The sequence below is a fragment of the Carcharhinus amblyrhynchos genome, chromosome 9 (assembly GCF_965287045.1).
Source record: "Carcharhinus amblyrhynchos chromosome 9, sCarAmb.v2.hapA, whole genome shotgun sequence".
In the NCBI taxonomy this organism is placed as follows: Eukaryota; Metazoa; Chordata; class Chondrichthyes; order Carcharhiniformes; family Carcharhinidae; genus Carcharhinus; species Carcharhinus amblyrhynchos.
In genome coordinates, this window is record NC_137332.1 from 95,670,845 (window position 1) to 95,685,488 (window position 14,644).

The 14,644-nt window shown below is 47.4% G+C and overlaps 1 protein-coding gene across 1 annotated transcript in view; it reads right to left on the bottom strand.

The window, feature by feature from the left end:
* Window positions 1-14,644, bottom strand: part of LOC145348104 (class I histocompatibility antigen, F10 alpha chain-like) — a 57,892-nt gene that overhangs the window by 42,794 nt on the left and 454 nt on the right. The window contains exons 2-3 of the mRNA XM_080196249.1: window positions 14,512-14,631; window positions 14,074-14,105 (exon numbers count right to left, since the gene is read on the bottom strand). Of these exons, the coding sequence (XP_080052375.1) occupies window positions 14,074-14,105; window positions 14,512-14,609 (130 nt within the window). The 5' untranslated portion in view covers window positions 14,610-14,631. The remainder of the gene's footprint in view (window positions 1-14,073; window positions 14,106-14,511; window positions 14,632-14,644) is intronic.

Genomic DNA, 14,644 nt, shown 5'->3' on the forward strand with positions numbered 1-14,644 from the left:
CCCATAACCCTTAATCCCCTCTCTTATCAAAAACCCATCAACCCGCTTCTTAAAAATATTTAGCGAGGCAGCCTCCACCACTTCAACGGGCAGAGAATTCCAGAGATTCACCACCCTTGGAGTGAAGAAGTTCCTCCTCAACTCCGTTCTAAACCGCCTCCCCTTTATCTTGAGGCTGTGCCCTCTAGTCCTACTGTCCTTTCTGAGCGGGAAGAGTCTCTCCACCTCTATCCTATCCATCCCATTCATCATCTTATATGTCTCAATGAGATCTCCCCTCATTCTTCTAAACTCTAACGAGTACAAGCCTAGTTTATTCAGCCTCTCCTCATAGCTCAAACCCCTCAACTCCGGTATCAGCCTAGTAAACCTCCTCTGCACTCCCTCCAAGGCCAAAATATCCTTGCGTAAGTGCGGCGACCAAAACTGCACACACTACTCCAGCTGCGGCCTCACCAATGCCCTATACAGTCGCAGCAAGACCTCCCTACTTTTATATTCAATCCCCCTCGCTATGAAGGCCAGCATCCCATTTGCCTTCCTGACCACCTGCTGCACCTGCAGGCTGGGTTTTTGCGACTCATGCACAAGGACCCCGAGGTCCCTCTGCACCGTCGCCTGCTGCAGTTTTTCGCCATGTAAGTAATAGTCCTTCCTACCATTATTCCTACCAAAGTGGACCACCTCGCACTTGCCAACATTAAATTTCATTTGCCAGTTCCTGGCCCATTCGCCCAGCCTATCTAGGTCCTTCTGCAGACTCTCCACACCCTCCGCGCAATTTGCCGTTCCACCAATCTTGGTGTCATCAGCAAATTTTGACACCATACACTCGGTTCCCACCTCCAGACCATCTATATAAATGGTAAATAGCTGAGGCCCAAGCACCGACGCCTGGGGCACTCCACTAGTCACCAACCGCCAATCCGAATAGCACCCATTAACCCCCACTCTCTGCCTCCTATTTGACAACCAATCCTCTATCCACGCTAACACCCTACCCCCAACTCCATGCCCCCTTACCTTCTGCAATAACCTCTTGTGAGGTACCTTGTCAAACACCTTCTGAAAATCAAGAAAGACCACATCCACCGGATCTCCTCTATCCACCGCCCTAGACACATCCTCATAGAACTCCAATAAATTTGTCAGACACGACTTCCCCTTAACGAAACCGTGCTGCGTCTGCTCTATCAAGCAATTCCCCTCAAGATGCCTCGCTATTTCCTCCTTGATGACGGATTCTAACATTTCACCTACAACAGACATTAAACTAACCGGCCTATAATTCCCTGCCTTTTGCCTGCCACCCTTCTTAAACAACGGTGTAACATTAGCCGTTTTCCAATCTTCCGGCACTTCCCCGGAATCCAGCGACGTTTGGAAAATAACCACCAAGGCATCCACTACCACCTCCGCCATTTCTTTCAGAACCCTTGAATGCATTCCATCCGGTCCTGGGGACTTGTCCACAATCAGCCCCTCCAGTCTGTCGAGCACCGCCTCTCTAGTAACAATAATGTCACTGAGACCCTCCAGTCCTACCACCTTTCCATCGCTAACACCCGGCAAATTACTCACGTCCTCCTCCGTGAAGACCAAAACAAAAAAGTTATTCAAGACCTCAGCCATTTCCCCATCCCCTACCACTAAGTCCCCCCTCTCATCCTCTAAGGGTCCAACGTTCACCCTAGCCAGCCACTTCCTTTTTATATACTTATAAAAACTCTTGCAATCCTTTTTTATGTTAAGCGCTAGCCCAGCTTCATAGTTTATCCTACCCTTCTTTATCAACTTCTTTGTCAGCCTTTGTTGACATTTAAACCTCTCCCAATCCTCTTCTCGCCCACTACTCTTAGCTACTTCCTCCCTTGTAATAGATATTTCCTGCAATGGGTCTACTACTCCCTCCAAGACAGTACCGGACAACAAGCCCCTCTCCTTTGTGAATACTGACGCAAAGTATTCATTCAGGATCTCCTCCATTCCCTCAGACTCTAAGCACAGTTCCCCTCCTCTGTTCCTGAGAGTACCGATTTTTCCTCTAACTGCCCTTTTGTTCCTAACATAGGAGTAAAATGCCTTTGGATTTTCCTTAATCCTGTCTGCCAAGACCATTTCATGCCCCCTTTTTGCCCTTCTAACTCGCCGTTTGAGCTCCCTCCTACTCTCTCTGTATTCCTCCAATGCTGTCTCTGTTCCCAGATGCTTAGACCTAACATACGCCTCTCTTTTCTTCCTGACCAAGTCCTCAATATCCCTAGTTATCCATGGCTCTCTAATCCTTCTTTTCCCATCCTTCCTCTTAACCGGCACATGTCTTTCCTGTAACCTTTTTAGTTGCTGAACGTGGACTTACCCGCTAACAACCTCTCCCAATCAGTATCTGTAAGTTCCTGCCTAATCCGGCACTCCAGGTAGTGTGTGTTCCCAAGTATCTGCTGTCCTTGTCCTTCAAGGTGCTAGTGGGTTTAAAAGATGCTGCCCAGGGAGCCTTGGTGAGTTCCTGCAGTGAATCTTATAGATGATTCACACAGCTCCACTGTGTATCAGTGGTGGAGGGTTTGAATCATAGAATCCTCCAGTGCAGAAGGAGGCCATTTGGCCCATCGAGTCTGAACTGAACACAATCCCACACTGGCCCCATCCCCATTAACTCATGCATTTAGCCGCACTAATCCCCATGACACAAAGGGGTTATTTAGCCTGGCCAGTCCAGCTCACTCGCACATCTTTGGACTATGGGAGGAAATCGGAGCACCCGGAGGAAACACATGCAGACACGGGGAGAATGTGCAAACTTCACACAGAGAGTGACCCAAGACAGGAATCAAACCCGGGTCCCTGGGTGCTGTGAGGCAGCAGTACTAACCACTGTTCCACCATGCAGTTCCTTGTGGAAAGGGTAGCAATGAAGTGTGCTGCTTTATCCTGAATAGTGTCTGTTGAGTTTCTTGAGTGTTTTTAGAGCTGCACTTATCGAGGCAAGTGGAGAGAATTCCATTACACATAAACATAGAAAACAGAAGTAGGAGTAGGTTATTCCACCCTTCGAGACTTTTCACCATTCATTATGATCATGGCTGATCGTCAAATTCAATATCCTGATCCCCTTTCCCCCATAACCCTTAATCCCAAAAGGCCCAAAAGCTCCATCTCATTTATTCTTGAAGTCAGATAATGTTTTGGCCTCACCTACTTTCTGTGGTACTGAATTCCACACATTCACCATTCTCAGGGTAAAGAAATTTCTCCTCACCTCAAACTATGACCCCTAGTTCTGGACTCCCCCACATTTGGAACATTCTTTCTGAATCTACCCTGTCTAATCCTGTTAGAATTTTATAAGTTTCAATGAGGTCCCCTCTCACTCTCCTAAACTCCAATGAATACAGTCCTCACCCTCCTGACTTGTGCCATGTAGATGGTGGACAGGTTTTGGGGAATCAGGAGGTGGTTACCCACTGCAGTATTCCTAATCTCTGACCTGTTCTTGTAACTACTGTATTTATATGGCTAATCCAGTTTTGTTCCTGGCCAATGGGAGGCCCCAGGATGTTGCTAATGGGGGATTCAGTCATGGTAATACCATTCAATTCAAGGGATGAAAGTTAGATAAGAACATAAGAAATAGGAGCAGGAGTAGGCCATCTAGCCCCTCGAGCCTGCCCCACTATTCAATAAGATCATGGCTGATCTGAAGTGGATCAGTTCCACTTACCCACCTGCTCCCCATAACCCTTAATTCCCTTATTGATCACAAATCTAGCTACCTGTGACATAAACATAGTCAACAAGGTAATCTCCACCACTTCAATGGGCAGAGAATTCCAGAGATTCACTACCCTCTGAGAGAAGAAGTTCCTCCTCAGCTCTGTTCTAAACTGACTCCCCCTTATTTTGAGGCTGTGCCCTCTAGTTCTTGTTTCCTTTCTAAGTGGAAAGAATCTCTCTACCTCTACCCTATCTAGTCCCTTCATTATTTTATATGTCTCTATCAGATCTCCCCTCAGCCTTCTAAACTCCAACGAGTACAGGCCCAATCAACTCAATCTCTCCTCATAATCTAACCCCCTCATCTCCGGTATCAACCTGGTGAACCTTCTCTGCACTCCCTCCAATGTCAATATATCCTTTCGCAAATAGGAATCAAAACTGCACACAGTACTCCAGTTGCGGCCTCACCAGTAGCCTGTACAGTTGCAGCAAGACCTCCCTGCTTTTATATTCCATCCCCCTCGCGATAAAGACCAACATCCCATTCGCCTTCTTGATCACCTGCTGCACCTGCAGACTGGGTTTTTGCGATTCGAGCACAAGGACCCCCAGGCATTGTTTGCTGGAGCAGACGAGTGAAGGAGCAGAGAGTCAGATAAGAAATTACCTGTTAAAAACCTGTTTAAATAAGTTTAAAGCACTTTCGTAGTAAGAACTTACCTTGTAGAACTGTTTAAATCATTTAAAAGCATTTTTGCGGGCTTTTTGTATTTACAGCTTTAAGAATTCTGAGGGAATGGATAGCAGGGAGTTGTGGGTGAGCAGGCTTTAAAACAGCGCCAGGTTTAAAAGGAGGCCTGGTGTAGACAGCGGGCAGCGGAGTGAGAGGGAAGCAGAGTGAGCTTCTAGGGCTTAGGATCAAAGGGCTTTGGGGAAAAAGGGCCAGGTAAGTTCATGTTGAAATTTTCAATATTACTACAGTGAATAATGGAGGGGCATGTGATGTGTTGTTTCTGTATGATGTGGGAGCTGGTGGACCCCAGGGTCCTTCCCAGTGACCATGTCTGCAGTAAGTGCAGGTTGCTGGAGGAGCTCCAGCTCAAGGTCGATGAGCTGGCCTCTGAGCTACAGACACTGAGGCTCATCAGGGGGAGAGAGGGTGCCATTGTCAATGGGGTGCAAGAGACATCCACCCCCACTAGACTGGCTAACTCTAAGGGTCAGGAACAAGAGGGAGCTGCTGAGAGGAGGAAGGAGGGTGGGGAGAGGAGGAAGGAGGGTGGGGAGCGGAGGAAGGAGGGTGGGGACCAGAGGAAGGAGGGTGGGGAGAGGAGGAAGGAGGGTGGGGAGCGGAGGAAGGAGGGTGGGGAGCGGAGGCCTCAGCCTCTCAATCTGCATAACAGGTTTGAGGTTCTTACTTCCAGTCTGGACGAGAACGAGGGCTGTGAGCCTGGTGAGCAAACTGCACACAATACAGTGATGCAGACACAGGATATAGGCAAAGAGAGGGAGAAAAGGAACGTAGTAGTGATTGGGGATAGTGGGGTGAAGGGTATTGACACTGTCCTTTGTCACAATGACAAAGTGCACAGAAGGGTGTGTTGTCTGCCTGGTGCTCGGGTCCGGGATGTCGCATCTGGGCTGCAGAGGAACCTGGGGTGGGAGGGTGAGAATCCGGTCGTTGTGGTACATGTGGGTGCCGGCGACGTAAGCAAAATGTGAACTGAGGATCTGGGGAGGGAGTATGAAAAGCTGGGAAGGAAATTAAAAAGTAGAACCGACAGGGTGGTTATCTCTGGGCTACTGCCTGAACCGAGTGCAGACGGGCGTAAGGTTGATAAGATTAAGGAAGTGAATGGGTGGCTCAGGGATTGGTGTGTGAGCAATGGGTTTGAATTTATGGGGCATTGGCATCAGTATTGGGGTAGGTGGGACCTGTTCAGGTGGGATGGGGTTGGTCTGAACCGTGCTGGGACCAGAGTCCTGGCTAATCGTGTAAATAGGACTGTAGATAGGGCTTTAAACTAATTAGGCAGGAGGGAGGGTGCGAGGGTAGGTGACATTACGGGGTCTAAAGTTAAGGAGAGGGTACAGGTAAGGGAAGAGGCCGAGGATGTCCCAATAATAAAGGGAGTAGGGGGCGTGAGTATGGTTGGTGGTGTTCTGGCAAATAAGGTCCAGGTGAAGGCTGGGATGAAGGCACTGTATCTGAATGCACGAAGCATTCGGAATAAAGTGGATGAGCTGGTGGCGCAGATCAGCACAAATGGATATGATCTGGTGGCCATTACAGAGACGTGGCTGCAGGGTGACAGGGACTGGGAGCTGAATGTCCAGGGGTATCAAGTGTTTAGGAAGGATAGGCGGGAGGAAAAAGCGGGGGGCGTAGCTCTGCTGATGAAGGATAGCATCAGGGTGGTAGCAAGGGATGATATAGGAACCAAAGAGCAGAAAGTGGAATCGTTGTGGATGGAGATTAGGAACAGCAAAGGGAGGAATTCGCTGGTGGGTGTCGTCTATAGGCCCCCAAATAATGATCTGGAGGTGGGGCGGGCTGTTAACGCGCAAATAAGTGCGACGTGCAGGAATGGAACGGCGATAATTATGGGGAATTTCAATCTACATATTGATTGGTCGGCCCATGTTGGACGCGGTGGGTTCGAGGAGGAGTTCTTGGAATGCTGCCGGGATAGTTTCCTGGAACAGTGTGTGTTGGAGCCGACGAGGGAGCGAGCTGTCTTGGATCTGGTGTTATGTAATGAGGCAGGTAGAATTAGGGACCTTGTGGTGAAGGATCCTCTTGGGAAGAGTGATCATTGTATGGTGGAGTTTCTGGTGCAGATGGAGGAGGAGAAAGTGGGTTCCCGGACACGCGTCCTTTGTTTGAATAGAGGGGAGTACGGTAGGATGAGAGAAGAATTGGCGAATGTTGACTGGGGGAGCGCGTTGGAAGGTAGGTCTGCTGAGGAGCAGTGGAGGATCTTTAAGGAGATCTTTCTTGGTGCTCAGCAGAAATTTATTCCGATGGTTAAAAAGGACTGTAGGAGGAGAGGTAATAAGTCGTGGATAACGAAGGAGGTGAAGGAAAGTGTTAAATTAAAAGCGGAGGCGTTTAGAGTAGCTAAGGGCACTGAGACAGTGGGACGGCGGCGCGGGCTCGTTGGGCCGAAGGGCCTGTTTCCCGTGCTGTGTTGTTCTTTGTTCTTTGTTCTTTGTTTGTTCTAAGAGTAGTGGGCGAGAAGAGGATTGGGAGAGGTTTAAACGTCAACAAAGATTGACAAAGAAGTTGATAAAGGAGGGTAGGAGAAACTATGAAGCTGGGCTAGCACTTAATATAAGAAAGGATAGCAAGAGTTTTTATAAATATATAAAAAGGAAGTGGCTGGCTAGGGTGAACGTTGGACCCTTAGAGGATCAGAGGGGGAACTTAGTGGTAGGGGATGGGGAAATGGCTGAGGTCTTAAATAACTTTTTTGTTTTGGTCTTCACGGAGGAGGACGTGAATAATTTGCCGGCTGTTAGCGATGGAAAGGTGGTAGGACTGGAGGATCTCAATGACATTATTGTTACTAGAGAGGCGGTGCTCGACAGACTGGAGGGGCTGATTGTGGACAAGTCCCCAGGACCGGATGGAATGTATCCAAGGGTTCTGAAAGAAATGGCGGAGGTGATAGTGGATGCCTTGGTGGTTATTTTCCAAACGTCGCTGGATTCCGGGGAAGTGCCGGAAGATTGGAAAACGGCTAATGTTACACCGTTGTTTAAGAAGGGTGGCAGGCAAAAGGCAGGGAATTATAGGCCGGTTAGTTTAACGTCTGTTGTAGGTAAAATGTTAGAATCCGTCATCAAGCAGGAAATAGCGAGGCATCTTGAGGAAAATTGTTTGATAGAGCAGACGCAGCACGGTTTCGTTAAGGGGAAGTTGTGTCTGACAAATTTATTGGAGTTCTATGAGGACGTGTCAAGGGCGGTGGATAGAGGAGAGCCGGTGGATGTGGTCTTTCTTGATTTTCAGAAGGCGTTTGACAAGGTGCCTCACAAGAGGTTATTGCAGAAGGTAAGGGGGCATGGAGTTGGGGGTAGGGTGTTAACGTGGATAGAGGATTGGTTGTCAAATAGGAGGTAGAGAGTGGGGGTTAATGGGTGCTATTCGGATTGGCAGTTGGTGACTAGTGGAGTGCCCCAGGCGTCGGTGCTGGGGCCTCAGCTATTTACCATTTATATAGATGGTCTGGAGGTGGGAACCGAGTGTATGGTGTCAAAATTTGCTGATGACACCAAGATTGGTGGAACGGCAAATTGCGCGGAGGGTGTGGAGAGTCTGCAGAAGGATCTAGATAGGCTGGGCGAATGGGCTAGGAACTGGCAAATGGAATTTAATGTTGGCAAGTGCGAGGTGGTCCACTTTGGTAGGAATAATGGTAGGAAGGACTATTTCTTACGTGGCGAAAAACTGCAGCAGGCGACGGTGCAGAGGGACCTCGGGGTCCTTGTGCATGAGTCGCAAAAACCCAGCCTGCAGGTGCAGCAGGTGGTCAGGAAGGCGAATGGGATGCTGGCCTTCATAGCGAGGGGGATTGAATATAAAAGTAGGGAGGTCTTGCTGCAGCTGTATAGGGCACTGGTGAGGCCGCAGCTGGAGTAGTGTGTGCAGTTTTGGTCGCCGCACTTATGCAAGGATATTTTGGCCTTGGAGGGAGTGCAGAGGAGGTTTACTAGGCTGATACCGGAGTTGAGGGGGTTGAGCTATGAGGAGAGGCTGAATAAACTAGGCTTGTACTTGTTAGAGTTTAGAAGAATGAGGGGAGATCTCATTGAGACATATAAGATGATGAATGGGATGGATAGGATAGAGGTGGAGAGACTCTTCCCGCTCAGAAAGGACAGTAGGACTAGAGGGCACAGCCTCAAGATAAAGGGGGGGCGGTTTAGAACGGAGTTGAGGAGGAACTTCTTCACTCAAAGGGTGGTGAATCTCTGGAATTCTCTGCCCGTTGAAGTGGTGGAGGCTGCCTTGCTAAATATTTTTAAGACGCGGGTTGATGGGTTTTTGATATGAGAGGGGATTAAGGGTTATGGGGAGAGGGCGGGAATGTGGAACTGAGCCACGACAGATCAGCCATGATCTTATTGAATGGCGGGGCAGGCTCGAAGGGCTAGATGGCCTACTCCTGCTCCTATTTCTTATGTTCTTAGGTCCCTCTGCACAGTAGCATGTTGTAATTTTTCACCATTTAAATAATAGTCCGTTTTACTCTTATTCCTTCCAAAATGGATAACCTCCCTTATGCTCCAAATGCTAGATCCTCGCCCACTCAGCCTATCCAAATCTCTCTGTAGTCTTTCTGCGTCCTCCATGCAATTCACTTTCCCACTCATCTTCGTGTCATCAGCAAATTTTATAACCCTATACTCAGCACCCCCCTCCAGGTTGTCTATGTATATGGTAAACAGTTGAGGCCCCAGCACCGATCCCTGCGGCACGTCACTAGTCACCAACTGCCAACCAGAAAAGCACCCATTTATTCCAACTCTCTGCTTCCTGTTAGATAGCCAATCCTCAATCCAACCGACCACTTTACCCCCAACTCTGTGAACCCTAACCTTCTGCAGCACCTTCATAGAATCCATAGAACCCTACAGTGCAGAAAGAGGCCCTTCGGCCCATCGAGTTCACACCGAACACAATCCCACCCGGGCCCTACCCCCATATCCCCACAAATTATACCCATTAATCCCTTTAACCCATGCATCCTTGGACACTAAGGGGCAATTTCTTAGCATGGCCAAACAACCTAACCCGCACATCTTTGGACTGTGGGAGGAAACCGGAGTACCTGGAGGAAACCCACGCAGACACGAGGAGAATGTGCAAACTCCACACAGACAGTGACCTGAGCTGGGAATCGAACCCAGGGCCCTGGAGCTGTGAAGCAGCAGTGCTAACCACTGTGATACCTTATCGAACACTTTCTGGAAATCTAAAAGCACCACATCCACCCCTCTGTCAACTGCACTTGTTACACCTGCATAAAAATCCAGTAAGTTCGTCAAACACGACTTTCCCTTTGTGAATCCGTGCTGCGTCTGCTTGATGGAACCATTCTTCTCCAGGTGTCCTGCTATTTCTTCCTTAATGATGGATTCAAGCATTTTCCGAAATACGGACATTAAGCTAACCGGCCTGTAGTTACCCGCCTTTTGTCTACCTCCTTTTTTAAACAGTGGTGTCACATTAGCTGTTTTCCAATCAGCCGGCACTTCCCCAGAGTCCAGCAAATTTTGATAAATTACAACTAACGCATCTGCGATTACTTCTGCCATTTCTTTCAGTACCCTGGGATGCATTCCATCTGGTCCCGGGGACTTGTCTACCTTTAGTCCCATTAGCCGACCAAGCACTACCTCTTTAGTAATAGTAATTGTTTTAAGGACCTCATCGAATCGTATAACTAGGACTGTAGATAGGGCTTTAAACTAATTAGTGGGGGGGAGGGTGCAGGGGTGGGGGAAATTACAAAATCTAAAGTCAAGGAGAGGGTATGTGTGCAGGTAAATGTTGAGGATGTTCCACTAATTAAAGGAGTAGGGGGCATGAGAGAGGTTAGCAGTGTTTCTACAAACAAGGTCCAGATAAAGGCTGGGATAAAGACACTTTACCTGAATGCACAAAGCATTCGGAACAAAGTGAATGAGCTGATGGCGCAACTCAGCACAAATGGATATGATCTAGTGGCCATTACGGAACCGTGGTTGCAGGGTGACAGGGACTGGGAGCTGAATATCCAGGGATATCAGGTATTTAGGAAGGATAGACGGGAGGAAAAAGGAGGTGGGGTAGCTCTGTTAATTAAGGATAATATCAGGGTGGTAGTCAGGGAAGATATAGGCTCCAAAGAGCAAAACGTGGAACCGTTGTGGGTGGAGATAAGGAACAGTAAGGGGAGGAAGACGCTGGTGGGTGTGGTCTATAGGTCCCCAAATAATAACTTTGAAGTGGGGCGGGCTAGAAACAAGCAAATAATTGATGCGTGCAAAAACGGAACGGCGATAATTATGGGGGATTTTAACCTGTATATTGATTGGATGACCCGAGTCGGACGCGGTGGGCTTGAGGAAGAGTTCTTGGAATGCTGTTGGGATAGTTTCCTTGAACAGTATGTAATGGAACCTATGAGGGATCAAGCTATCTTAGATCTGGTACTGTGTAACGAGGCAGGTAGAATTAGGGATCTTCTTGTGAGGGATCCTCTTGGGACGAGTGATCATCGTATGGTTGAATTTCTGATGCCGATGGAGGATGAGAAAGTAGGGTCCCGGCAGGGACAAAAGGCAGGGAATTATAGGCCGGTTAGTTTAGCGTCCGTAGTTGGAAAAATACTAGAATCCGTCATCAAAGAAGAAATAGCGATACACCTAGAAGAGAATGGTTTGATCAAGCAGACACAGCACGGATTCGTTCAGGGGAAGTCGTGTTTAACAAATTTATTGGATTTCTATGAGGATGTGACAAGTGTGGTAGGCAGAGGGGAACTGGTGGATGTGGTGTTTTCAGATTTCCAGAAGGCGTTTGGTAAGGTGCCGCACAAAAGGTTGCTGCAAAAGGTTAGGGTGCACGGAGTTGGGGGTAAGGTGTTAGCGTGGATAGAGGATTGGTTGTCTAATAGGAAGCAGAGAGTTGGAATCAATAGGTGCTATTCTGGTTGGCAGTTGGTGACTAGTGGGGTGCCGCTGTGATTGGTGCTGGGGCCTCATCTGTTTACCATTTACATAGATGATCTGGAGGAGGGGGCTGAGTGTAGGGTAACGAAATTTGCTGATGACACGAAAATGAGTGGAAAAGCAAATTACGCGGAAGGTGCGGAAAGCCTGCAGAGAGACCTGGATAGGCTGAGTGAATGGACGAGGACCTGGCAGATGGAGTATAATATCAGCAAGTGTGAGGTTATCCACTTTGGTAGAAATAATAGTAGGAGGGATTATTATTTAAAGGGCGAAAAGCTGCAGCATGCTATGGTGCAGAGGGACCTGGGGGTCCTTGTGCATGAGTCACAAACACCCAGTCTGCAGGTACAGCAGGTGATCAAGAAGGCGAATGGGATGTTGGCCTTTATAGCGAGGGGGATAGAATATAAAAGCAGGGAGGTCTTGCTGCAACTGTACAGGGTACTGGTGAGGCCGCAGCTGGAGTACTGTGTGCAGTTTTGGTCGCCGCACTTGTGCAAGGATATTTTGGCCTTGGAGGGAGTGCAGAGAAGGTTCACTAGGCTGATACTGCAAATGAGGGGGTTAGCCTAAGAGGAGAGATTGAATAGACTGGGTCTGTACTCGTTGGAGTTTAGAAGGCTGAGGGGGATCTTATAGAGACAGAAAAGAATATGAAGGGGATAGATAAGGTAGAGTTAGAGAGATTCTTCCCGCTTAGAAAGGATAGCAGAACTAGAGGGCACAGCCTTAAGATAAGGGGGAGGGGGTGCAGTTTAGTTCGGAGTTGAGGAGCAACTTCTTCACTCAAAGGGTGGTGAGTGTCTGGAATTCTCTGCCCATTGAAGTGGTGGAGGCTACCTTGTTGAATATATTTAAGTCATGGGTAGATAGGTTTCTGATAGACAAGGCAATTAAGGGTTATGGGGAGAAAGCGGGAAAGTGGAACTAATCCATTTCAGATCAGCCATGATCTTATTGAATGGCGGGGCAGGCTCGAAGGGGCTAGATGGCCTACTCCTGCTCCTATTTCTTATGTTCTTACGTTCTGTTCCCCCAAAACCCATTGATTCCGGTTTTACGAGGGCTGCTTGATGCCATATTTGGTCGAATGTGGCCTTGATGTCAAAAGCTATCACTCTCATCTCAGCTCTTTTGTCCATGTTTGAACCAAAGCTGTAATGAGGTCAGGAGCTGAGTGACCCCGGAGGAACCCAAACTGGGTGTCACTGAGCAGGTTATTCCCACTTGATGGCACTGTTGATAACCCCCTCCATCACTTTGCTGATGATTGACTGTAAGCTGATGGGGTAGTTATTGGCTGGGTTAAATTTGTCCTGATCCTAGTGTACAGCACATACCTGGGCAATTTTCTCCATTGCCAGTGTTGTAGCTGTACTGGAACAGCTTGGCTAGGGGAGCAGCAAGTTCTGGAGCACAAGTCTTCAACACTATTGCCGAGATATTGTCCTTCCACACCAACACACTCACTTTGAGCTTCCCTACACTTCTCATTACTGAGAAGCTGGTGAGCCTTCACCTCCAGCTCACTGGGAAATGTGTTGAAGTTTGATTCTCTAAAGTTAGGACACAGCTTCCTCTCCTCTGTCTCTCGCACTGACATCTTCTTTTCTGTTAACCAGTCAATCAATGCTGATGGAAAACAGTGAATGATGCTGACATTTGGTCTGAACTCAGCCAGTTCACATTGGATTGAACATCACCAACTGTCCATTCCAATCATCACAAGCTGCTGAGTGAATGAATTAAACCTTTCCTGTGAAATCAGTGAAGAAGAATTCAGACAAGGCAAACACTGACAATTATTTATTGATTACAATCCACAGTTATGACGTTTCACTGTGATCCTGATTATAGATTTTCCTCCATGAATGTGTTATATCATTAAAATAAACAATTGTAGAACACATCAAATATGATATTACATAAAGAGCAAAATGGGCCAGTGTGTAATAATTTAAATTCTGACATTCTGTAGTGTCTCACTACACTCAGAGTTACAATTTAGATTGGCAATATTAATATCTCAGCAATATTCACACTGAGAGATTTGACATGTTTTTCAGCCACTTCCTGTAACTATGATGGGAGGTCTTTCCCCATTGAGTGTCTCCAGTAGCTGCCCCAAGCTGTGTTGTGTCCCTCACCAGTATTCCTGGACCTTGCATTGCGACAGTCTGAAACCCTCAGTCATGGAGAACCCTTTGCCCTGGAAGACTGTGAGTTTCAGGCTGATTTTCACTGAGTTGATGGTCCTCCAGGAGACAGTGTTTATCTCAGTGTGTGTTCCTGGGAACAGCCTGTACAGTGTCCAGTCCTGTATAAAGGAGCTGTCGGGTGAACACTCTGTGACTGTGTGGAAATTCATCAGATCAAATTTCATTTTCCTTCATCTCAGACAACTTATAAAGTGAAGGGGAAAACTGCCCAGCACCAGAAAAATGTTTCCAACATCCTGATTGTCTTCTCCATTATCAGATATTTCACATAATCTTTTATACTGATTCCAAAAAATCTTGATCAAAACCCGCAAACATTTAAAGGTATTTAAAACTCTGAGCAATCAGAAAGAGAGAAAAGTCAGAAAACGTGAGTATTTCATTCCCAACAATCTGTCCCTCAGTCACTTACTGGAGCTGTTGTGTACGTCCCACTTGGTGAATCTGCAGAAGTAAAATAAATATCAGTTAGAATGGGGAATAATCCAGTCTCAGAGAGTGAGAACACAACAAGTGTGAGGGAATGGAGATTGTGTGAGGAATACTCATTCTCACACTCCCCTCCATCCTTACACTTTATGGAGATCCTGTAGATCTCTTCCATTCCATCCATATTCAGTAGGTGAGGATGTGAGTGTGTGCGGTGGCTTTAATGATTAATATTACACCTGGTCTGGGCTGATCACACAAAGGAAGATCAGACAGGGAACAAGATGTGTTTATACGTGTGTATCTGTGTGTGGGAATTAAATCACTTCATTTACCATAGTGTCCTGTACTCCCAGTACTGGAGATTCCCCACACTCACTCTGTCCCCTCAGTTCTACATTCCCCTCTCTCTGATTCTTACCTCTCTGTTGTCTTTTCCAGATGATTATTCCGATTATCCCAGATATAACAGCCAGTGCTGGGATCATGAATCCAACCAGAATTCCAAGATGGGACCATCCCCCACTGTTTCCCGGGATTTCTGAAACATATTT